Genomic DNA, 23,834 nt, shown 5'->3' on the forward strand with positions numbered 1-23,834 from the left:
ATCGAGTAAATCAAGGGTCGAAAAGGGAAGGGATGCCTCTTACTTCGCAGGTGTTGAACTTGGGAATGACAAGGAAGTTGAAAGTAAGGGACAGGATGGGGGAATTATAGTGATGGACAGAACCTAAGTTTCAAAAGATTGACTTCAACCTTCTTTTGCTTTCCTTTGGATTCAAAGAGTCCACATTTCCCAGGACTAGAGTTTGTGTGGTTTGTTCGACTTTTGAATACACAGAATTTGAAGCTTTAGAGAGGCATTTTCCGTCCTAGGCACCCCACGGGAAACCTCCAGTGACTCCTTTCTTTTCCCCAGGCTTCAGCGCTTCCTCGCTGACTTCCGTGACCTCACCAGCTGGGTGACGGAGATGAAAGCCCTCATCAACGCAGACGAACTTGCCAATGACGTGGCTGGTGCGGAAGCCCTTCTGGATCGGCATCAGGAGCACAAGGTAACGTGTCAAGATCTAGAAGGAAAGACGTGAGTGGACAAGGCATCAGTGGAGCACTTCTAGTCAGAGCGGCTGAAACTTTGTTCACGGGTGGTTCCCATACCAGGTACCAAAATCGTAGTAAACAAATCCGTTTGGCGCAGGGAACACAGACCAATGGGAAAGTCAGAGCACTCAGACCCTGAGACTGTCTCAGACCCTGAGACCTTACAGGGTTTGACGGGTGGCATGCAAAGCCAGTAGGAAACAGACTTCTTAATCAGTGCTGCTCTCGTTTGACGGCCTAGACTGGTTTTAGGAAACCTGGCTAATCTTTTATTCTCTTCTTCATTCTAGATGTGATATTCTGATTTGTAACGATTATTTGAAATTCAACAACTTACTTCTCTTACACGATCTGGGCATAAACTGTGCCTTTTCCCCTGTAGGGTGAAATTGATGCCCACGAAGATAGCTTTAAATCTGCAGACGAATCTGGCCAGGCCCTGCTTGCTGCCGGTCATTACGCCTCAGATGAAGTGAGGGAGAAGGTAAGAGAGGAGAAAAGATTCTTTTTACTAAACATCTCTGAAAACTGTTATCCATCCTTAAATGTCCCGACACTGCATTTACCATGAGGCGTGGGAAAACTGAGGGGTCCGCCAGAAGTTAAGGAGCAGCTTCTTCAGAGTATGTACTGTACGGCTGTGAATGCATTTCCTACTTAAAGGAGACTTTGCAGAAAGCTGAGTCCTGCATTAGAAGCTGGAGCCAAGAGGAAACACATTTTTATAAAATTAATGAGTATATAAGTTTCAAAGCATCTTTGACTATAAAGTTGCCTGAGGAACATTAGATAAGCGTTTATTTTGAAATTATATAGACTAAAGGAGCTATTTCATGACACTGTTGTCATTAACTTTGGAACCTACAGATTTTGCTGGGGCATTCGTGAATTTCACGTTTTCTGGAGTTCCCACTCAATGCACATTTCAACTCAGAGTTTCTACGCCATGTATACAGCTTCACTTTTAGATAGATGCCCTTTTTTTTCTGCTTAGGAGTTTCCTTAGCATCGTTACCTGAAATCATTTGTGATAAGGTGGCAATAAATGAGTTCTAGATTGACTAGAATTGGGCTGTCCCTCTGTATTCAGCCTAAAAATACGAGCTGCTCAGGATTCGTGTGATTTCTTGTGACTTGGCTGACGTGTAAAGGTGGAGGCGATTCTTCCTGTTTTGGATATCAGAAGAGAGACCTGGAGATTAGCACGAGGGTCTGAAATGCTAGGGCAGCCTTTATGGTCGAACGGAGGGCCTCAGGACTGACATTCCCGCCTGCCTTTGTTTCCTCTTCTTCCAAGCTGACGGTTCTCTCTGAGGAACGAGCCGCCCTGCTGGAGCTGTGGGAGCTGCGCAGGCAGCAGTACGAGCAGTGCATGGACCTGCAGCTCTTCTACCGGGACACTGAGCAGGTGGACAATTGGATGAGCAAACAGGAGGTAGGTAACTTGTGAGCAGAAACCTAGCCAATGGGGGGAGCGAAAAAACGTCTTTGTTTCTGTTTCATCTGCTTGTCATCTGGCTTGTTGAGGGTAGAAAATCATTACCATCTCAGTTCCAGCGAAGAGGGGAAGGTGGGCCAGCCTCTGTCGTCTCTGCCATGTTTCTCCTGCTGCTGAGATCGCAAGGCCGTCAGAAAGGGCTCCAGTTTCAGATGAGGGTGATGGTACAAAACTGTTTTTGATTAAAGAGATCGTTTTCCTTAAAACTTTGCATTACGCATAATCTAAATGTAATGAAAGTTAACAAAAGCTGTTTGAAAAAAGTGTCAATAGAATGTGGAACAAGGATTTCATGCTGTTGTTGGAATCCGAAAGGGCTCCAGGCTTTCCAGAAGAGACCTTAGAAGTTTAGTAGCCAAAGAGTCACTTTCCTTCTTTTTGTATTTTGGCCAAAATATCCTTTGCTTTCCAGCCTTAAGAGACAAAAGGAGAGAGACAGAGAGACAGAGACAGAGAGAGACAGAGGAAAGGAAGAGAATGTCATTCTGAACACTTTGTTTCTTTTTGTCAGGCTTTCCTGTTGAATGAAGACTTGGGAGATTCCTTAGATAGCGTGGAAGCGCTTCTCAAGAAGCACGAGGACTTTGAGAAATCCCTCAGCGCCCAGGAGGAAAAGATCACAGTAAGACCCCTTCTTGTCATCAGTGCCTTCAGGCAACCCTCAGGCAGCGAGAAGTCTCTTCTTTTTCTGAAAGTTTTCTGAACAGATTTGGTGAGGGATCTGTGTGACAGGGACTCCTGTGGGTGCTGAAACTATGGCGGTGATGCTGCCGTCATGGAAGAGGCAACACAGCTCTGAAGAATGAAAGGCTTTTCCTGATACAAACCTCCAAATTGAGATTTACCAGCAGTAATTCAGAATTACTATAAGGAGAAAAAAAGAATTATCGTAAGAGTGTCTTTCCCATTGGAAACATCTGAGACGTACGCCTTGGAAAGCCCTGTTCCGACCCTGGTCGGATCATGCTGCAGCTGATGACCCTCCGGTCTGGAATGGAGCCAGCGTAACATTGCTATCTCTGACCAGTAACATCAAGCCCCAGCTCAGAAGTTCAGGGATAAATGTCTTAGCAAACCTTAGAGTGAAAGCCTTGACCTGTATTGAAGCGTAGAGTGTTTTGTGACCTGGTCAGCAGTGACTTTTCCCTGGAAGCCCAGCTGTGGAATAGTCTGCTTACCAGTGAAGGACTCTTCTTCCTTCCTAGGCACTAGATGAATTTGCAACCAAGCTAATTCAGAACAACCACTACGCCATGGAAGACGTGGCTACTCGCCGAGACGCTGTAAGTGCCCGTGTTTCTGCGCCTCCCTTCTGTGCATGGGTGTCCCTTCTGAGACATGTTGTGATGTAGCCTCTCGGACTGGAAGTCTTTGGGGGAGCAAGGATGGGAGGCTCATGTGGATCCTTGTCTTCCAGCTGCTGAGCCGCCGCAATGCCCTTCATGAGAGAGCCATGTATCGCCGGGCCCAGCTGGCTGATTCCTTCCACTTGCAGCAGTTTTTCCGTGATTCCGATGAGCTCAAGAGTTGGGTCAATGAGAAGATGAAAACTGCCACAGATGAAGCTTACAAAGTAACGTACTGTTAGCATTGCCATGTCGCATTTGGTTAGTGAGCCAAACACAGCTCCACAAATGTAGCTAAAGAAAGATGTGGAATTCCAGAACCCACACTATTTAGCGTAAGCTGACCATTTACCCCCTGATAAAGATGAGTATGAAATTAACGTGAGGTTACATACTCAGGTTCTCTTTTATTGGCAGGACCCATCCAATCTACAGGGCAAAGTCCAGAAGCATCAGGCTTTTGAGGCCGAGCTCTCGGCAAACCAGAGCCGCATCGACGCCCTGGAGAAAGCGGGGCAGAAGCTGATTGACGTCAATCACTACGCCAAGGAGGAGGTGGCCGCACGAATGAACGAGGTCCTCAGCTTGTGGAAGAAGCTGCTGGAGGCCACGGAACTGAAAGGTGAGAGAAAATGCTTCACTGGGCTGTGATAGGAATGTTCAGGGAGCTAACTGCCCTTCCTGGTTAAGTGTCTTAGGGACCTACGCCACCCAGGAAGTGAGCTGGATGGCCTTGGGCAGTGGGGCTCATTTCCGTGTAGGACTTATTGCCTTGGGTTCTTGGTGCTTTGCTAATTTGGCAAAGGTGAGCATGCGGTTGGTGGGGGAGCCTGAGTGGGAAGGGGGTGACATGGCCAATGGACCCTGACTGAGTTGGGCCTCACTGCTAAAAATCGGCTCTGAGCAGAGGGCATTTACCAATTCTCAGTTCTTAATAATTCTCACGGGCTCTGATTGGGGGGTGGGGAAGGGGGTTAGAATGCTTTTTAAGCAATTTCTAAGTCAGCATCTAGAAGGTAGAACAGAGGTTGCGATTTGTTTTTTTGACCTTTGTGCAAGAGGTAAAGCAGGAGCTGGAACCCTGAGCCCTAGTCCTTCACTAAGATACCAGCATGCGTGAGCGGGATTAGGGGAGGACGGTAGCAAACAGGAAGTCCGCCTTGCCTCTCTGACTAGGAATAAAACTCCGCGAGGCTAACCAGCAGCAGCAGTTCAATCGCAACGTAGAGGACATTGAACTGTGGCTGTACGAAGTGGAGGGTCACCTGGCTTCGGACGATTACGGCAAGGACCTCACCAGCGTGCAGAACCTGCAGAAGAAGCACGCCCTGCTGGAGGCGGACGTGGCTGCCCACCAGGTAGGGGGCCAGGCGCTGCTGGGCCCGCGTGCGGAAATGATCACTGTGGACGGCAAGTAATTTGAGAGCAGACTGGTCTGGGGAGGGCTGAGATGTATTGATTTTCTTAGCCAGCCCCCTATGCTGCATATGCTCCTGCTCCAGTTCAGTGTCTCCCCTCAGAGCTTTCTGAGAGCCCAGCCTGAGGGAAAGGGATGGCAGAAGGAATGTCCTCCGGGGTGGAAAAAGAACCCTGTTCATTTTTCCTCCTCTGATCAAACCCTACCTGAAGTAGTAAAGTCCCGAGAATGTCCAGGACAGAGTTGCCCAGCCCTGGTCCAAGCTTTCAGGACTGTCCTCTCCCATCCCCAGGATCGAATTGATGGCATCACCATCCAGGCCCGCCAGTTCCAGGATGCTGGCCATTTTGACGCTGAAAACATCAAGAAGAAGCAGGAAGCTCTCGTGGCTCGTTATGAGGCGCTCAAGGAGCCCATGGTTGCCCGGAAGCAGAAGCTGGCCGATTCCCTGCGTTTGCAGCAGCTCTTCCGTGATGTTGAGGATGAGGAGACGTGGATTCGAGAGAAGGAGCCCATTGCTGCGTCCACCAACAGAGGTCAGTCTGCCTCCATCAGAGGTGTCAGGTTGGGGAAGAGCTCTGCCCTTACAGCCTGAAGCAGCTGCACGTCTGAGGCGGGTCCAGTTGAAGTTAAACTGGAACCGTGGTGGAAGCTGGGAGTCACAGCGCTGACCTTTCTCTTGATGGCTGGGATGACATGGGGGTGCTTTCTTCCGCTTTCAGGCAAAGATTTGATTGGAGTCCAGAATCTGCTAAAGAAACACCAAGCCCTGCAGGCAGAAATTGCGGGGCATGAACCCCGCATCAAAGCAGTCACGCAGAAGGGGAATGCCATGGTGGAAGAAGGTGAGTGGTTCCCATCCGGGAAGGCGGCTTTGCTTTTGTTCTTCCTGTCTCCCTCCTTTGAAGGTTACGTGTGTGGACTCGGGTCAGACTGGACTGTGGGGTCCGTCCCCGTTCCCACCTAACCCTATGACCTTGACTAGACCTTAACCTCTCTGAGCCTGACTTTCTTACTTGTGAAATGGGGATAACAGCACCCGGTGATGTAAGCCTCGCTGACGTGTAACTATGGGAGGGCTGTCATTTTTATTACTTCTGCCTGACAGCAGCCCCCGTGCCAGCTTGAGATACCTGATTCTTACAGTTGAGATAGAGCTTATGGTTTGAGGAGGCAAAAAATGAGCAAAGCTGTTAGGGGCTGGAACCCGAGCGTGTCATGCAGTTTGGAACTGTGAAGGCCTGGTCACCAAGCTGTCGCGATGCAAGTGGCACACAAGACCTTTCGGTCCTCCTGCAGCATGTCAGCGTGCTTTGCCCTGCTTCCTCTCAGGCCACTTTGCTGCAGAGGATGTGAAGGCCAAGCTCAGTGAACTGAACCAGAGGTGGGAGTCGCTCAAAACCAAAGCCTCCCAGCGGCGGCAGGACCTGGAGGACTCGCTACAGGCCCAGCAGTACTTCGCCGACGCCAACGAGGCCGAGTCCTGGATGCGGGAGAAGGAGCCCATCGTGGGCAGCGCGGACTACGGGAAGGACGAGGACTCCGCGGAGGTGACTGCACTCGGGCTGGGAGGCCAGTCAGGACGTGACCAGGAGTGATCGATCGTGTTTGCAGGGGTCGTAGAGTCCTTTTTACTTATTGTGGAAATTCGGTCATAGCAAAAGGAGAGAGACTGCCTGTCACCCTCCTTCAGCCGTAAGCGTTTGATGCTCGTTCCTTCTGTTCCATCCTCCGTGTGCACACATAGGTCAACACAGTTTTTGGCTGGTTGTCTATTTTTTCACTGAAACTCTTAAATTTTATTGGTAAAAGTCTAGGTGTCTCCCTGTGCCTGCCGATTTTCTTGCCAGTCTTCACAAAAACCAGAATGAGTTGGGTGTTGACACGAACTATATTTGATTCTCCCAAAAAGTGGGAGAACTGAAAAGCTTTGACAATGGTAGTGGAGAAAGAAGCAGCCCCAAATGGGGCGAGGGAAGGGCATATCCACCAGAAGGGCAGTGCACGTGGCCAGCATCACTTCTCAGGGGTTGATTTCTTAAAATGGGTGGTGGGTTCACGAGTTAGTCGACACTTTTCTTTATGTCTCCTAATGTAGTTCAAGTGTTACATAATTAGGTAATGGAAGGGTGAAAAGATCACATAAGTCTCATTTAGTACTTCCTCTAAATTGAATATTTATTAAAAAGGGGGAGAGAAAGTGTCATGTGGGGGCCAGCGATCAAATCATCACATGACTGAACAGGATTTAAGAGAAGATGGCGTGTTGGTGAGGCGGCTGGGGCCGGAAGCTCTGGCTCCTTGCTCCGGGTCACCGTGTGGTTTTGGTTACAGGCTCTCCTCAAGAAACATGAAGCTTTGATGTCGGATCTCAGCGCCTATGGCAGCAGCATTCAGGCTCTGCGGGAGCAAGCTCAGTCCTGCCGGGTGAGCGTGGCTTCACTTTATCAGCAGTTTGAGTTATAGGGGGAGGCAGCAGCAGCAGCAGGACCCACAGCCTACCAGCAGGTGTCACAGCTGCAGGCGACATTCTTGTGACCTTGCTGCTAAGTCTTAGGACACAAAGGTTTATAGGCTGCTTAAAACAAGAGTTTTAAAGACACCAGACAGCTCCTGAAGCTGACTGATGGGTAGCCTCAGAACACTCATCAATGTGTGTCAGGTAAATTGGTACAGCTGTTGAAGTTGGACTCTGTTGTGTGCTTCTGTGACATGTCGTGAACGTCCTTAATTTAACTGAGTTTGCCCTTCCTTTGCATTTTCAGCAACAAGTGGCTCCCATGGATGATGAGACCGGGAAGGAGCTGGTCTTGGCACTCTATGACTATCAGGAGAAGAGTCCCCGAGAGGTCACCATGAAGAAAGGAGATATTCTCACCTTACTCAACAGCACCAACAAGGCAAGGCACAGAAAGTGATTACGTGTTGGTTTGTGTCAGCACCGGCCATTGTGCTCGTTGCATCATTGTGTCTTTCCAAAATGACACTGGTTTCGAATTTGAAGAGGTATTCGAGTTTCCTAGACAATCTCCCTCTTTAAATTGGCTTGTCCTATTTTGCGTGTCATCAAGAAGGCGATCAGTCTGTCATGTTGAATACCTGGAAGTGGTGTAGTGACTCACTCTCCACGACAGCTATTCCTCACGGTGGCACACCCCCATGTGGAACCCTCTCTTTTGAGCCAAAGACCGCTTGTGTACAACTGTACGTCTATACCCTGTACTGTGGCTTCTTGATCTCGAGTGAACAACTTCAGCTAGTAGAAGACAGCTGTCGTCACCCATAGGCTCTGTTTTCTCAGTGTTAAGTGCTGTCTGGTTCCTCAGCCTTTCTTCCTTGACATCTGGTTTGACAGGGGCCTTGACATGAGGTACCTGATGCTCCACGTGGCATCCTGAGGGCCGTTACCTCCCGTCTTGGTTAAGGTGGAGATTTGTCCTCAGCCGTTAGGAACCTCCTATTCCCACACCCCATTGCCCTTGTCAGGAAGGTTTGAGAAAACCTGGGATTTGTATCTTTCTGTTGATGCTAATTTAAACCCTAACTAACCCTCTGGTCTGACTCTGGTTTATTGGGGAGCAGCCTTGTCCAGTAGAACTTTCTGTGATGGTGGAAATTTCCTGTCTGTGCTGGCCCCATAGTAGCCACTGGCTGCATGTGAGTATTAAATAAGCACTTTACAGGTGACAGGTGCCGCAGAGTTCATTGAATTCTAAGTTATTGACATTTACATCACCACCTATGGCTAGTGGCTGCGGGAAGGGACAGCACAGTTTGAGGGTCTAAGCAAGAGAAGCAAGTCCTTCATGTTGGCCGTCATTGCTGCTTCACTCCTGACCCTCTCCATGCTTGGCAGGTCACCAAGGGACTTAGACACTGTCACGAGATCGTCTTATAATTAGAGCCTTCCCTTGTGCATGCGTGCAAACACACACGCGCGCGCTTCCTTGGTTGCTCCCTTTCTCAGGGAAGGAATTTGCTTTCAGTGTTCTCCCTGTGTTTCCTCAGGACTGGTGGAAAGTGGAAGTGAATGATCGCCAGGGGTTTGTGCCAGCCGCGTACGTGAAGAAGCTGGACCCCGCCCAGTCAGCCTCCCGGGAGAATCTTCTGGAGGAGCAGGGCAGCATCTCGCTGCGGCAGGAGCAGATTGATAATCAGTAAGGACCGTGCTGTCGGCCGCAGAGGGCCAGGCGGCACTGGGCTTAGCCTGCACCGCGGGGGCTGGGGTTTAGGCAGTGACCTGAGGCGCCTGGAGCCAGTGTCCCTCCAGGGCCCATCCGCACTCAGGGACGTTCTCCTCCCGCGTTCCCCGTGGCCCTTTTAACCCCCAGTCTCCTGTTGGAACTGCAAGTCCCTGAGTGATGCCTTTATTTTCCTTCGTTTTGTTTTCTCCCTGCATTGAGTTTCTTTTCCTAAACAGCCTTTTTCTGATCGTTGCCGCCTGAACCTCTGGTTCAGGAGCAGCCTTCTGAAATCGCGTGTTCAGATGGCCCACACGCGTGCCGCTCTGTCCCTCCTAAACGGCTGTTGAGAGCTTCTCTCCCTACCATGGCTTTGTGTTCCGAGGATGGAGCTTACTTAGAAATGGCGCTAAGCTCCCAGATTGACTGTGTCCCTCTTTCAGGGCACACCTGACTCCGCTAATGGAATCCGTAGCTTTGGATATGTGGGAGATATCCAGAAAATACATTCGCACTAGAATTTAGAATGCGAGACTTTTCTGACCCTGATGATGCCTGAAAAGATCAGCTCTTTGTACACTTACAGACTCTGTCTGTTACTGTTACGACAGAGGGAGAGGTTTTGGCCTGGATCGTAAATATGAGAGCAAAAAAGTGGACCAAATATACGAGTCAAGTTGTGTATTAGCTCTCAATAAAAGTTTTTCCTCAGGGCCGTCATTTTATTCCCTGGCCATCTCTGTGAAGTTACGGTGTTGCCAGCACAGGAACAGAAAAGCATACTGCCTTAATTATGTATAGCAGACTTTTCAGGAAAATGAAGGTGGACTAACCCCTCTGATTGAATTTTCCCGCTGTTTCTTTACGGTGATTTTACTCATGGCCTGGCCTGCTTCCAACAGCTTTTGAATGACTCCTTAATTTTCCCCACTTGGAGCATCCAATGTCCTGGCACCAGTCGGAGCTGCCGCTTTTCTTTGCTGTGGATGAACCCCACTAATCTGTGCATGCTTTTGCTGTGCCCCTCTGTGCAGGACACGCATAACTAAGGAGGCCGGCAGTGTATCCCTGCGTATGAAACAGGTGGAAGAACTGTGAGTAGGCGCAGCCTTGCTGAGCGCCCGCCCGCGTCCATGGCTCTGCCTGCCCATCCCCTGCCGCTTCTCGTGAGGGCTCTTGTTCATCCAGAAGGACGAGGTGGTGGGCGGGAGCGCGTCCGTGCAGCAGCTTTCGCTCACACGAGGAGAGGTGTCAGCGAAGCTGTCAGTCGACGCCGCTTATTTCCTTGGTGGCTTCCATGTGCCGCTGTGTGTTCCGTGTTGTTGGTTCCCCTCCTGTTGGCTTCTGTGGTGGACCAGCTACTGTCCGCGGCGAACCTGAGGGACGGTTCTGTCGTGTGCCTTAGTAGGAAGGGAGTGAAACACCGCTCTTTTAAAGTGCTCTGGTTATTTGTAACTCCTTGCTTGCTGATTTCACTTTGGGAAGCTTAGATTTGATGGTGATTGTAGATTTTTTTTTTTTTTTTTTTAACTTTTCACTTAGTGTTACCAAGTTTGTCATTTCACATCGCCAAAGATATAGAAGTTCAGCCTTTTGTATTTTAGTTTCCAAGGACTGGAATATTCTTGGATTCTTCTTAAGAAATCTTCCAGTTATTGAATGAAATGGTAGAGCTACTCTGTACTCTGGTTTTCCTTCTGAAGTTGCCGAAACTTTCTGAGAAATGATATACCATCTTAGAAATTTGCTCCTGTTCCAGAGGTACTAACATTCTGTATGAGGCTACTTAAAGCCCAGTGTACCTTCCCCTACCGCCTGAGGGCTGCTCAGAGAATGACAGAGAGAAGGAAAACTCTGTACATTACAGCAAACTCATCTCATTTCTGAGCTGTAGTTGCATGAACCCTGTGTTTCTGTGCTAAACGCTGGGTTTCGTCATTTGTGGTTGTGATGTTGTAAGTGCAAAGTTGGCCCGGGGGTGAGTGTGCCTGGCTGTTGTACCCACCCCATGGTGAACAAAACGTGTGTGCTTTTCGCGGAGGTGCAGTGGGGTCCTTAGGCTCTTCATCTTCACCTGCGTCTGGCACTGGGTCACCGGGGCGTCCTCATTCCAAACCCATAGCCTTGGATCCACGTCTCGGAGACGCCTGGTGGTGTCTTTCATGTTAGGAACAGAGCCTCCGTAGGAAGCTAACTGCCTTCCTTGTCCCCTCTTGTCCCTCTCTTGAATGAAATCAGATACCATTCTCTGCTGGAACTGGGTGAGAAGCGGAAAGGCATGTTGGAGAAGAGTTGTAAGAAGTTCATGCTGTTCCGGGAGGCGAACGAACTGCAGCAGTGGATCAACGAGAAGGAAGCAGCCCTGACGAACGAGGAAGTGGGCGCTGACCTGGAGCAGGTCGAAGTGCTGCAGAAGAAGTTCGACGACTTCCAGAAGGTGCGGAAGCCTTGCCACTGCCAGGAAATCGTTTAAAGATGTGGTCCTCTTGATTTTTCACTGCAGATGACTGGAGTGAAAACGACATTAATTATATTCTACCACCTGTGTGGCGATTTTTAAGTGATTTTAACTCAGACTTTCCTTGGGTCGGTATAGTTCCAAGGAAATACATGCAGTTTTCTGTACATGCTGGTTTAGGACTTTTCTATACCTGAAATACAGAAACACGTCAGAGTATTTTTTTTAATTGGGGTAAAATTCACAAAACATAACAGTTAAATGTTTTAAAGCATGTCATTTGGAAGCATTTAGTACATTCACAGTGTTGTACAATCAAATCACTTCTTTCTAGTTTCAAAACATTTTTTTCACCTCAAAAGGAAACCATGTACCCACTGAGCCGTCACCCCCCCACCCCTCCAGCCCCTGGCAACCCACAGATCTGCATTTTGTTTTTGGGTTTACTTATTCTGGACATTTTATATAAATGGAATAATTTGTGACTTTTTACAAGTGACTACTTTCCCTGAGCATGTTTTCTGGGTTCGCCCTTGTAGCATGTATCAGTACTCCGTTACTTTCTCTGGCTGATTAATAATCCTTACATTGTATACATATACCACGTTTTGTTTATTCATCCCTCAGTTTAAAAATATTCTGAAAACCAATTAAAACGGGTGGGGGGCTTTTTCTCCCATAGTGGCTAGTGTTAAAATTTCATCACATTTTAAACATCACGTCCTCTCTCCCAAGAAAAGTTTTTAAAAATCCCCATTCATTCAGAATAATGGTTCATTAACTACAGTTTATTAAGTAAATTTGGGACAGACTGTTTCCAATACCCTATTACTTTCTTTAATAGTAACGATCAGGATTTCCTGATTTATGTCACTGTTGAGAAATAGGACAACCGGTTCATGGGATGCCTGTTGAACAGGAATTTATAGGTGCAAACAGCAGTTTATGACTAGCTGTTGGCCTTCTTCCTGAATAGCTCTTGTGGGTCTCACTTATTAATACCTTCTGCTTTAAAGGATCTGAAGGCCAATGAGTCACGGCTGAAGGACATTAACAAGGTGGCTGAAGACCTGGAGTCCGAAGGTCTGATGGCAGAGGAGGTGCAGGCCGTACAGCAACAGGTGGGTGTCTGGGTCCTGCGTCGAGGTTCTGGCCAGAAGGACGCAACTTGGTGCTGCCTTCCTGTGTTCTTGATGGCCCGACGAGCATTGTTTTTATACACGCAGTTCTGGCCAGGTGTAGGTCACGTCCTGTGTGTGACCTAAATCATTTTGTTTCACTTCTGTGGGCCAGAGTCCCTTACCTTCATACAGCAGGGGAGAGGAGCTCCTGTTTCCTCATTACACCCATTCAATATTATGAAAGTTGTTTCATGTTTGTAGAGGCCTTCACTGATCATAAACGTATTCACTCTTTAAATTAAAGGCTTTACATGTAAACACGTGGTCTCTCCAGGAGACTTTAAGTTCTGCTGGCCAGTTGGGCCGTCTGTCATTTTTTAATTCTTTCCTGTGTCTCCAGGTTTGACAGTAGTGAGTAATATTGAGAGGTGTGTGTTCCCTCTAACAACACTGTTTCCCTTTTTCCTTGTAGGAGGTGCATGGCATGATGCCCAGGGTAAGTCCCAAGTGCTCCGTGTGGAACTTGAACGTAAGAAGGACTAGACCTTAGGAAGAATAGAAAGGCAGGAACCTCTTAATGATTTCTGTTCCTGGGCCTCAAAGATGCCTTCTGTGCGTCAAAATCTGGAAAAGAAATAGCAGAACTGGTTTCTATTTGCTATTCTCCAAAAGACCAAAAAAGTCTTCATCTCTTCAGTTTTCTTTAAAAAAAATTTTAAGTAATTTTTTAGGTTCGTTTATTACCCCTTTTCAAAGAAGTCTATGAAAGAAAAGTTAGTCGTTTTCATATCAAATTTCCTCACTTTTCCTACTGCATAAAAAAGAATTTTTCTCTCCTGTTTGTTTGCTTCATTTTCCTCAAGCAGCTTTGCAATTTGCTACCACCCCATGATAAGCTCTGAGTCACAGACAGAAAGTGCTGTTTGGGTTCATTAAGGGAAGGTTGGGTGCTGTGTTGTTTTGTCCGTTTCATGGCTGCCTAAACTCTTCCTTCTTTGAATAGGATGACACTGATTCCAGGACAGCCTCCCCCTGGAAGGTAAGAACTCTTCTGCAAATAATTGTTTCCAAAGGTTTTATAGGAGCAGAATTATCTTATGTCCTCCGGTGCGGCTGTTTCTGAGTATTCAGGCTTATCTTGAGCCTTTGGTCATTTCTGGACTTGTTTGGCTGGTTTCTTTCTGACCCTGGCTGTATATTCTTTGAATCTGTTATCTTGAAATGTGATGCTAACTAGACAGCCAAAGTGTTCCTCCCATGCAGACGCTCAGGATGAGTTCAGTGAAATTGCATTTATTACCCACAGCGCTGCCAGAGTGGACTTTGCAAAGGTGGCACTCTGTCATCAGGCGTGGTCCCACCAGTAGGATTGCAGTGCAAAAGGACATGACATGAACGAGAAAGGACTGAAAATGAAAAGGAGAGGAAACGTCATTCATTGTCTGCCTGACTGCTTTCTCCCTTGGCCTAAGAAAGGCTGCATAGAAGACACTGAATCCTAAGGGAGACATGAAGGGGGGAATACAGGTGTTTACCGACCACAGTGGACTTTGTTCCACACAAGTCCTGGGTGGTGCTTGACAGGGGAGAAGTTTTTTTAACTGAAGTGTTTTAACTATGATTATACACCTAGTTGCCTAAGTCCGAGGTTCTTAGCATCTTTCTTCTGACCCAGCTCTTCCGGAATACGTTACTTGACTTGCAGGCAGGCAAGTTAGAGCAGACTTCTACTTTATAAAAGTGCACTTTCCTGAGATACGAAGAAAGCATGAAAACCTAAAAACAAAAAAGTCTCCTGCCACCAGCCCTCCTAGATGGGTGCTTCTCACCCCCTCGGTCTCTGAGTGCCTAGGGGTGTGGTCTGTTTTTCCAACCTGCTATTCTTCCAGGCTCTGACTATTCTCAATAAATAGGCTCAAATCTGGGGGTGGGGGTGGGGTGCTTTTTTTTTTTTTAATTCTGCTTCCTCCCCTTTTCTCAATCTTAATTTTTCTTAGATAGCAAAATTTGATTATTGGTGACATGAATAGGCAACAGCCTTACCTGTCTGACCTCTGGCAGTTTTCCAGGTGACGAATATTCTTTCAGAAACGTATTTCAGATGGGTTTATAAGTGTAATACATCCTATTTCTGAAAAGGATTGGAGAAAGCAGGTGTCTGCCTTCTGAAACCTGTACACGTGCACACTATTTGAAAATGTCACCTGGGTGTGCCATAGGAACACCTGATGAGCCGAAGTTCCCTGCATTTAAGCTTGCCCTGTCCCCCCTCTTCTTTACATATGTGAAGATTACGGGCATGATAGTGTGTGCCGAGTGGAATTTCTTTCACATAAAACTAGGTGGGCTCTGAGATCCCAAGGGATATTTCATTTTTAAAAGAAGTAACTATGTTGATGGGAAGAAAACGAATTCATTGGTTCACTTTCTTTTTCATCTGGTAAGGCTGTTGCCCTTCGATGAAGGGGACACTGTTAAAAAGAAGAGCAGCCCAATAACCATAATTAGAAATGAAATTATTGGTCTACCTGACCGTTGAACAGTCTCAGCTGCCAGCATTTGTTAAATTGAATGTATTTTCTGGACTGTTCTGTGATATGGACAAGAAAAATACTAGTCTCTAGCGTTTGAGCTGTTTCTCTGTCCAACCTGCTGTCTTAATGGCAGTTTTCACCATTTCCTTCACTCTTCATCAAGGAAAATCCATTGCTGAATTATACCTAATTGTGCACTTGGGTTTTTCCAAGACTTTCTAGTGATTGATACTTTTATTAATGCTTCTGCTCAGAATTTTAACAGTATCCCTTTAAGATAATTTTGGTTGAATAATTGGGGACTAACTACTGGCACTTGCATCTCAGATTTCTGTCCAGTAATTGGCAGACACTTGATTAGTTTTGCTTTTCTGCTTTCCTCCCCTACGTAGTCTGCTCGCCTGATGGTTCACACCGTGGCCACCTTTAATTCCATCAAGGTAAGAAACCACAGCCAGCCCCCCTGTCTCCCCTAGTCTCCTTCACTGGTTTCCTCCTGTCTTCACAGAGCTCTTGTCCTAATTTGTGTGAGCTGTTGCATGTGTCATTTTCCTGGGTCCAAGGGTGTCCTGAGGAAATGTTAACTCTCTTCGTGCCCAGGGTTGGCTTTTGCAGCCAAGAACTTTCCAGGTCTTAGTACGTTGAGTTAGCCTTCCCTTAGGTTCCAGTAGGGCTGGGAGCTGCAAGGAGCATATTGTCCAGAAGGCAGCGGCTGCCCCTCTTGCTTCCTCACAGGAGAGATTTGGCCTCTTTGGACCCCAGGGTGGGTTGTCTCCTGCAGTACAAGGTCTGTAGTCTCCTGTGCTTGTCAGGCCTGCTGGGCCTGGTGATGCAGCGGGCCCAGTGTGTGGAGACAGTAGACTCGGGGTTTATGCACTTGGCAGTTCTTCAGCGGTTGCTACGAGTCAGGCGGCCGGCTAGGTAGGAGCTGAGAGTGAGGATGAGTCAGAGGCAATGAAGGTGATTCCAGGTCAGGTGTTGGTGGGCTGACCCCACGGTCGGATTCGATGAGCTTTGGCGTGTTCTGACTTTCTGGGCTTTGGCTGAAGCTGCGCACTCATGTTCTCAACTAGGAAGGTTGGAAAGAGGAAATGACCTGTGCCCCAGCTTTCCCTTTCAAGTTAAACCATCAGTGCTCTGGCCCCTGTCCCGGAGTCTGACGCCGTGTGTCCTCCCGCAGGAGCTAAATGAGCGGTGGCGGTCCCTGCAGCAGCTGGCTGAGGAGCGGAGCCAGCTCTTGGGTAGCGCCCATGAAGTGCAGAGGTTCCACAGGTGAGGGCCGCCCCGGGGCTGCAAGAGGACGACACTGCGACTGTTGTAGCTACAGCCGTAGGCCCCAAACTTGCCAGCTGAGATCTCAGCTTGTTGACATTTGTGCTCTGGGCCCTGGGAACGTGTGACACAGGGCAGATGCTCAGTGAATACTCCTGAGTGAACGGATGTGTATTTTGGCTTTTTAGAGCTGCCCTTGGTGGAAACCACTGACAATGTACAGTGCCAGCCAAATGAGACTTTCCTCTTTGTCCTGTAATCGAGGCACCTGTACTCGGCATTTGCTAAATTGAATGTCTGTCTCTTCTACAGAGATGCCGACGAAACCAAAGAATGGATTGAAGAGAAGAATCAGGCTCTAAACACAGACAATTACGGCCACGATCTGGCCAGTGTCCAGGCCCTGCAGCGGAAGCACGAGGGCTTTGAGAGGGACCTTGCGGCCCTCGGCGACAAGGTGAGAGGCTGCAGAGTCATCGTACTTGTCTGAGGCAGAGCCAGGTCTCACGTCCTACGGAGCCGAGCTCCCTTACTTCTTGCTTTCTTGCCGCTTTCCAACCCTAGGTCAATTCCCTTGGGGAAACAGCCGAGCGCCTGATCCAGTCCCACCCTGAGTCGGCAGAGGACCTCCAGGAAAAGTGCACCGAGTTAAACCAGGCGTGGAACAGCCTGGGGAAGCGTGCGGACCAGCGCAAGGCCAAGCTGGGTGACTCCCACGACCTGCAGCGCTTCCTCAGTGATTTCCGGTAAAATGCACTGAACTCGGGAGCTCAGGACCATTCACTGGTCGTTTTCTTTAGGAGAGTAATTCATGCACAGTGTAAAACATTCAAACCACTGAATGCCACAAAGGCAGGAATAACGGCTACTGCTTATCCAAGTGTGTGCACGCACACATACATGTGTACACACACATACACACCTCTCCCCTCCTCCTGCCAAATGGTATTCTGTTTTTTCCCTAGATATAGTTTTCATGTAACATGGATGTACCTTAGTTGTTTCCACAATTACCAGTCCTCGTTGTAGGACAGACAGCCCTTCTGTATAGTTTTATGCTCAGTGTTCTCTCTCACGCACTGCTGTGTGTGTGTGTGTGTGTGTGTGTGTGTGTGTGTGATCTGGGGCGTGTCCTCTGGGGTGGGAGCAGGCAGATGATGCTCTTGGCCTTCATGAACCTCTGGTAGGAGGTCCCAGTCGTGGTCATGGTTTATTTTTTTGAGGTGAAAGCCACAGGTCACACAACAAAATCATTTTAAAGTGTGCAGTTCAGTGGCATTTAGTGTATTCACAGTGTTAACAAAGCCACCACCCCCTCTAGTTCTGAAACTGTCATCACCCTAGAAGACCACCCCACACCCCACAAGTAGTCACTCCCCAACCCCCTCTCTGCGTCGAATCTGCTTTGTGCCTCTGTGGATTTGCCAGTACATAAAAAGAAGCATATGATATATGGCCTGAAACATTGTTTTTTGTGCCCTTGTATGTGGACATCTGTAAGAAGCTGGATTAAATGTTTGCATAGACCTAGGGCTTTTAAGTCTAAATCCTAAAGATAGGTGTTTTCACTTGAAGCTGTAGAAAACTTAACCACAGCTGTTGTCTTTGTTAGAACCTGTTCTTCTGTAGGGAGGAAAGATCTTGATTATAAACCTATTTTTTTTCTGAGGAATTCTTGATTTACACACACACACACACACACACACACACACACACGGTGCCAAAAAAATCTATACACATTTTAAGAAAGGAAAAAAACTATTAAAATTGTAAAACAACGAATGACTCATTCATTTGATTTAACACCATCTTTTGAGCAAACGTCATACTATACATCGCTACTGTAATTCAACTTCAAAAAGTAATACATATGTAACATCTCTTAAAATGTGTCCATTTTTGGGCACCCCCAGTATATGTATCGATAAGGTAAACAATAGGCTTTGAAATAAATTTTCAGAGATCTAACCTCATTCACCAGACTGAGTAGATTAACCCCCAGTAATGGGCTGAGACAAGAATTGTGTAGTTCTCTCTTCTCCTGGGCAGAAAGCCTGCTTGCCACATAACGTAACAGCTGTCCCTCTGTGGATCTGGTTCCCAGGGACCTCATGTCTTGGATCAATGGAATACGAGGGTTGGTGTCCTCGGATGAGCTAGCCAAGGATGTCACCGGAGCTGAAGCTTTGTTGGAACGACACCAGGTGGGTAGAGCCGCCTGCGGAGTAGCAGAAACTTGGTTGCTCTGCCGGCCGTGCAGACCTCGCACCTCCCCCACCTGCACGTTTGTGGGTGAGGTGAGTTGGTGGCTGACATCAGAGTGGGCATCTTCTGCCAGTTATCTAATCCCTTCCCTCCTCTTGGCAGGAACACCGGACAGAAATTGATGCCAGGGCTGGCACTTTCCAGGCATTTGAGCAGTTTGGGCAGCAGCTGTTGGCCCATGGGCACTATGCCAGCCCAGAGATCAAGGAGAAACTAGACATTCTGGACCAGGAGCGGGCCGATCTGGAGAAGGCCTGGGTTCAGCGCAGGATGATGTTGGATCAGTGCCTCGAACTGCAGGTACACGTGCTGGCTGGCGGCTCCCTGTTGGCGGCAGGCTTTCTGACCAGGTGTTTGGTGTCACAGGCTCCATCTTCTCACCTGCCTTGCCCCTCCTTTAGCTGTTTCATCGGGACTGTGAGCAAGCAGAGAACTGGATGGCTGCCCGGGAGGCTTTCTTGAATACTGAAGACAAAGGGGACTCTCTGGACAGTGTGGAGGCCCTGATCAAAAAACATGAGGACTTTGACAAAGCCATTAACGTCCAGGTGAGGCCTCTGACCTTAGAGTCTGAACCTGGGTTCTTCCCGGTGGACAGCCTCTCTCTTTGCTGGCTTGTTCCCCTTTCCTCTCAGTGACTAGAATACAAATGGTCTGTTAGCCATCGTGATTCAGCTGGAGAGCTTTGGCAGCTCCTTGAAGTTACAGTACTTGATTCTGACTACGTGAAAGAAGCTACGTGGTCACTGCTGTGTCACCAAGGCACACCTGAGCAGTCTAGGAAAAACTGATGGTTACATAAGTAACTTTTTTAACGTTATATAAAAATCCTGGTGTTTATGAGGTTTTAATGAAGGGGGGCAATTTCTTGTGAAAAGGAAGAGAAAGTGGGTAGGTGAGGAAACCCATGAACTTGAACAATTCAGATGTAAAACTCTGTTATAAACCCTGTTGTTGAAAATCCGACCACCTTTTTCTGGTAAGGCTAACTTTGTATGTGTCTTGTAGCCCCTGTCCCACCCCAGTGTGACCTGGACTCTTCTTGAGTTAAACTCTACTCTAGTAATGATTGAAATCAAACTTTCTTCTGGCTTCTTACACGCTTGCTTCTAAAGTGTCGGTGTATTCCGATCCTGCCACCAGCTAGTTCTCAGTCACCCAAAATAACTGCTCTCTCCTCAAGACCTGCAGTCGAGGTGAGGCAGAGCCACCTTGCCCACCTTGAACTGGCGCCCTTGTTTGCCCTCAGGAGGAGAAGATAGCCGCTCTGCAGTCCTTTGCCGACCAGCTCATCGCGGCCGGCCACTACGCCAAAGGCGACATTTCTAGCCGGCGCAACGAGGTTTTGGACAGGTGGGTGTTCCACAGTTGCTGATGCACCCCCCACGCCTGTGTGAGAGCCCTGGCCGGTCCTGTTTAATGGACATGCCTGTTTGGCCTCGGTTTCACTCAGGTGGCGACGTCTAAAAGCCCAGATGATTGAGAAAAGGTCAAAGCTGGGAGAATCGCAAACCCTCCAGCAGTTCAGCCGGGACGTGGATGAGATTGAGGCTTGGATCAGTGAGAAATTACAGACTGCGAGCGATGAGTCCTATAAGGATCCCACCAACATCCAGGTGAGATGAGCAGGTTGCCGTTGTCTTCAGAGTAGCCCGTGTCCTTGAGGAGATTATGTGAAATGCAGCGTCTTTGAAAAGGGGGGCATACCTGTGAAACAGCTTCTTCCTGCCCATGGTGAAGCCAGTGAAAATTCTCTTAATAAGCTGAGCTGGTGAAAGTTCCCACTAAATTGTCAGAGTCACTTCAAAGCTGTTTTGTCTCTATTGAAACCATCTATGTCTGTCGTAAAAAGTCTAAAGAGTCCCCTTCTGTTTGCTGTCCCCAAATGCTGAGCTTCCCAGGGGAAGTATGACAGCAAAATGAGATTCTGTTTAATAGCCGATTTGTGTATTCACATCAGTGTACTGAACTCTTGTTATTTTAATCTATTTTTGTAGCTTTCCAAGCTGCTGGTAAGTTGTTCTTTTTTTTTTTTTTTTTAAGTTTTAGTTACTGGAGCTCCAGTATTTGTGTTCTTCTGTATAGATTCTTGTTGTGGTCACACAGCCTCCTGGTGTTTCTTCATCCATGCTTTTCATTTCTAATCGTTCATTTCTAATCATCCATCACACCCCATTCAAGTGTCCCTGTGGGATATGGCTTTCTCTGTGGTAATTAGCCTGCAACCCTTCATTCCCCCTCCCCCTCCCAGTGAATGACTTAGGCAACTTCTGTACAATGTTTGATTTGGGGGGCAGTGGTTCAGTGCTTTCTTTCGAGAGGTGCTTTTTAAAAATGAAGTCATCAGCTTTTTCTGTGTAGATGTGGGCTCATGGCCCTAGGGGGTGTCTAGCGGGCTGTGAGAATTTCGTATTAGTCACAGGAGACGGACGGGCTAGAGATCCACAGAGAGGCACATGATTTGCCCCCTGAGATAAAAGTGGATGTTACTCACAGGGTAGTGGAAGGGTCTCCTGGCCAAAATGTAGCTCAGAAGTTGCTTAAATGGATGGAAGAAATGAAGAACTCGAATAGATGGGATTTGAACCAAAGAGTTCAGAACAGGAGACAGAAGAAGAGGGGAAATCAGGTTTCGTCGGGATTTGTGGGTATCTGAGACCCTTTCTGTTCTTGCTTTGGGGTGCAGGACCAGGGTACACCGCAGAGACCCCGGTATGAGTGCTGCGGTCAGCCAGCCAGGTGTCCCCACCCTCTGATAGTTGCTGCCCCTGAAATGAAACATTTGATACAGAATCCTTCCCCAGCTATACTGCTTTTTTTCTTTAGTTCTTTTTTCCCCAAATAACACTCTTCCCAAGACCTTGCATTTCTCACCCAGAATTGTGCCACAGCTATGTCCTCGCACTTGTCTCGTCTTTGTGGATTCTTAAAAACCCTGTCAGTACCCAGCGTCCAGAGCAATCACCCCCTCTCCCCCACCCCCCACCCTACCCCTACCCAGGCCCTCTAGTTCCTAGCAAAGAGAAACTCCTGCCTAGAGTCCAACCTGGATTTTGACAGTATCCAGGAGTTTTGATAATGACAGCGACCATGTGAGATGACAGCTAAAGTCTGCAGCAGCTGTGGACCCTTCCTCTGTCACAGAGGGTCAGCCTGACCATTGCATACATTGCTTTGTCGTGATTGCTTTCTTAGATGATAAGAGATCCATATGTGTGTTATTAGAGCTTCTGTCCACTCAGAAAAAAGCCGTGGATGGAAATTAATATACAAGTACATTCAAAACTACACTTGGCCACTGCCATCTCCTGCACAATGTTAGAAAGTCCATAATTCCACGACTTCACTCCCACATAGCTATTCCAGCTGATTTAAGAATTGACTCGATTCACCTACTCCTGAGCTGGTGTATTTCCTTTCTCCTGGCCCAGTCCCTCTGCTGGTCCCCCAGCGGACTGACCCCTAAAACATGCACACAAATTCTGTGGTTGCCTTCTGTAAAAAAATGTTGGCATTTGCCCCCAGATCTTTAAGAATCCCTGCTCCCTGAGAAAATGGAGTGGCAGGACCTGGTTTTGAGATGTGGCTGTTGGTATTTTTAGAGCAAGCACCAGAAGCACCAGGCCTTCGAGGCAGAGCTGCACGCCAACGCTGACCGGATCCGCGGCGTCATCGATACGGGCAACTCCCTGATTGAGCGCGGGGCCTGCGCTGGCAGCGAGGACGCTGTGAAGGTAGGGCCGCCAGCCCTGCCCTGGCCCAGGAGGAGGAGGGGCTGGCTGTGACTGGCAGCTCGATGGCAGCTGTGAGGGCCGGCCTTAGGAAGATAAACGGAGCGATGACTTTGGGCTGCATGCTAGATGGGAAATGGGAGTGGGAATAGCTCCCTGCGTGTGGTCCCTTCTCCGCTCAGGAGTGTCACATGGGTTTCAGCTGAGCGGCATCACCGTGTCTAATGGCTCCTTCTCTTCCCCAGGCCCGGCTGGCCGCCTTGGCTGACCAGTGGCAGTTCCTGGTGCAGAAGTCGGCTGAAAAGAGCCAGAAACTGAAAGAAGCCAACAAGCAACAGAACTTTAACACAGGGATCAAGGACTTTGACTTCTGGCTCTCTGAGGTAACGCCGAGAGGCTTTCCCTTCCCATCGTCAGAGGGCATCAAGTCAGTCGTTTGGGATAATAGGTCAACGAGCCTAAACCCAGGAAAACTCAAGGCTCTCTCGGTGTCTCTTTTAGCAGAAATCTTCCTTATCAGACGTGAACTGTGAGCTGTGGGGAATTCATAAGTAGAGCGCAGGAGTGTTTAGGGAGAGAGCTTATTTCCGGGGGACTTGGACCACAGATCGCTCGTCTCCATAGGGAGTGCGAATAGGAGGAGATTGTGGGGTGTGTGTGGTGGGCAGTGCTCCCGAGTCTGCCCAACAGGAACTTAAACAGCAGTGGGTCAGGGAGCCAGAGTTAGCAGTGCGTTCTCGATAGAAAAGTTGGAGAATACAGAAAGTATAAGAATAGGAATTTTTAGAGACCAGCACTCTCTGCATATTTCCATGAGTATTTGTATGGCTGTATTTTTACATATAGCTGGGCTCATGGTGTAATTTTCATTAGTGTGTACTGGGTGTGTTGTCCCAAGTCACTAGAAATTCTTCCCACATGTTTGAGTAACTGCCTAAAGCCGTCACAGTCACGCCATCATTTAACGTTCCCATGTTCTAGCTCTTTGGTGATACTCATTGTGCTGCAGTGAACGTCTTCGTACGTTAATCGTTGCCCATGCTGCTGATTCTTTCCCTGAGGGAGTTTCCTTGAAGTGGGATTGCTGTGCACTTAGCCATCGTACCACCGTGAAGGCTCTGGGACCCTGCCCTGAGCCGTAGTGTTTAAATCCACAGGCGCTTGAGTCTGTTTGATTGACAGGGAGAGCATCTTAGGCCACAGGGCTGCTGCTCACTGAGCAGGAATAACAGTGATTGAGAAGTTTGCTGCTGTCCATGCAAAGACCTGGAATTACAGCTGGGCACCTGGACTTCCCGGAACCTAAGTGGGCACCACACAGCAGCCTTTGCCTTGTGTTTCACGGCCAGGTGGAAGCCCTGCTGGCATCTGAGGACTACGGCAAAGATCTGGCTTCTGTGAACAACTTGCTGAAAAAGCATCAACTGCTGGAGGCGGATATATCTGCCCACGAGGTGAGCCGGGGGTGGCCAGGCCAGTGTCTGGGCGCGGCTGTGCGTTGACCGCTAAAGACAACC

General features: G+C 48.3%; 1 protein-coding gene across 20 annotated transcripts in view; it reads left to right on the top strand.

The window, feature by feature from the left end:
• The window catches only part of SPTAN1 (spectrin alpha, non-erythrocytic 1), a 58,707-nt gene that overhangs the window by 19,896 nt on the left and 14,977 nt on the right, over window positions 1-23,834 (top strand). For 6 of the 20 annotated variants that reach the window (XM_019728741.2, XM_019728746.2, XM_019728737.2 and 3 more), the window contains 32 exons: window positions 313-448; window positions 877-978; window positions 1,792-1,929; window positions 2,504-2,614; window positions 3,198-3,275; window positions 3,410-3,565; window positions 3,756-3,960; window positions 4,515-4,696; window positions 5,048-5,291; window positions 5,478-5,600; window positions 6,088-6,305; window positions 7,090-7,182; window positions 7,521-7,655; window positions 8,764-8,912; window positions 9,971-10,030; window positions 11,175-11,373; window positions 12,411-12,515; window positions 12,988-13,011; window positions 13,519-13,554; window positions 15,442-15,489; window positions 16,230-16,321; window positions 16,634-16,778; window positions 16,886-17,067; window positions 18,426-18,525; window positions 18,689-18,886; window positions 18,988-19,134; window positions 19,836-19,939; window positions 20,040-20,202; window positions 20,584-20,598; window positions 22,189-22,320; window positions 22,563-22,700; window positions 23,667-23,771. In XM_019728741.2, the coding sequence (XP_019584300.2) occupies window positions 313-448; window positions 877-978; window positions 1,792-1,929; window positions 2,504-2,614; window positions 3,198-3,275; window positions 3,410-3,565; window positions 3,756-3,960; window positions 4,515-4,696; window positions 5,048-5,291; window positions 5,478-5,600; window positions 6,088-6,305; window positions 7,090-7,182; window positions 7,521-7,655; window positions 8,764-8,912; window positions 9,971-10,030; window positions 11,175-11,373; window positions 12,411-12,515; window positions 12,988-13,011; window positions 13,519-13,554; window positions 15,442-15,489; window positions 16,230-16,321; window positions 16,634-16,778; window positions 16,886-17,067; window positions 18,426-18,525; window positions 18,689-18,886; window positions 18,988-19,134; window positions 19,836-19,939; window positions 20,040-20,202; window positions 20,584-20,598; window positions 22,189-22,320; window positions 22,563-22,700; window positions 23,667-23,771 (4,063 nt within the window). The remainder of the gene's footprint in view (window positions 1-312; window positions 449-876; window positions 979-1,791; window positions 1,930-2,503; window positions 2,615-3,197; window positions 3,276-3,409; window positions 3,566-3,755; window positions 3,961-4,514; window positions 4,697-5,047; window positions 5,292-5,477; window positions 5,601-6,087; window positions 6,306-7,089; window positions 7,183-7,520; window positions 7,656-8,763; window positions 8,913-9,970; window positions 10,031-11,174; window positions 11,374-12,410; window positions 12,516-12,987; window positions 13,012-13,518; window positions 13,555-15,441; window positions 15,490-16,229; window positions 16,322-16,633; window positions 16,779-16,885; window positions 17,068-18,425; window positions 18,526-18,688; window positions 18,887-18,987; window positions 19,135-19,835; window positions 19,940-20,039; window positions 20,203-20,583; window positions 20,599-22,188; window positions 22,321-22,562; window positions 22,701-23,666; window positions 23,772-23,834) is intronic. The other 14 variants (XM_019728745.2, XM_074331126.1, XM_019728742.2 and 11 more) reach the window with 6 other exon arrangements.

This window comes from Rhinolophus sinicus, linkage group LG04 (assembly GCF_036562045.2).
Source record: "Rhinolophus sinicus isolate RSC01 linkage group LG04, ASM3656204v1, whole genome shotgun sequence".
Lineage (NCBI taxonomy): Eukaryota > Metazoa > Chordata > Mammalia > Chiroptera > Rhinolophidae > Rhinolophus > Rhinolophus sinicus.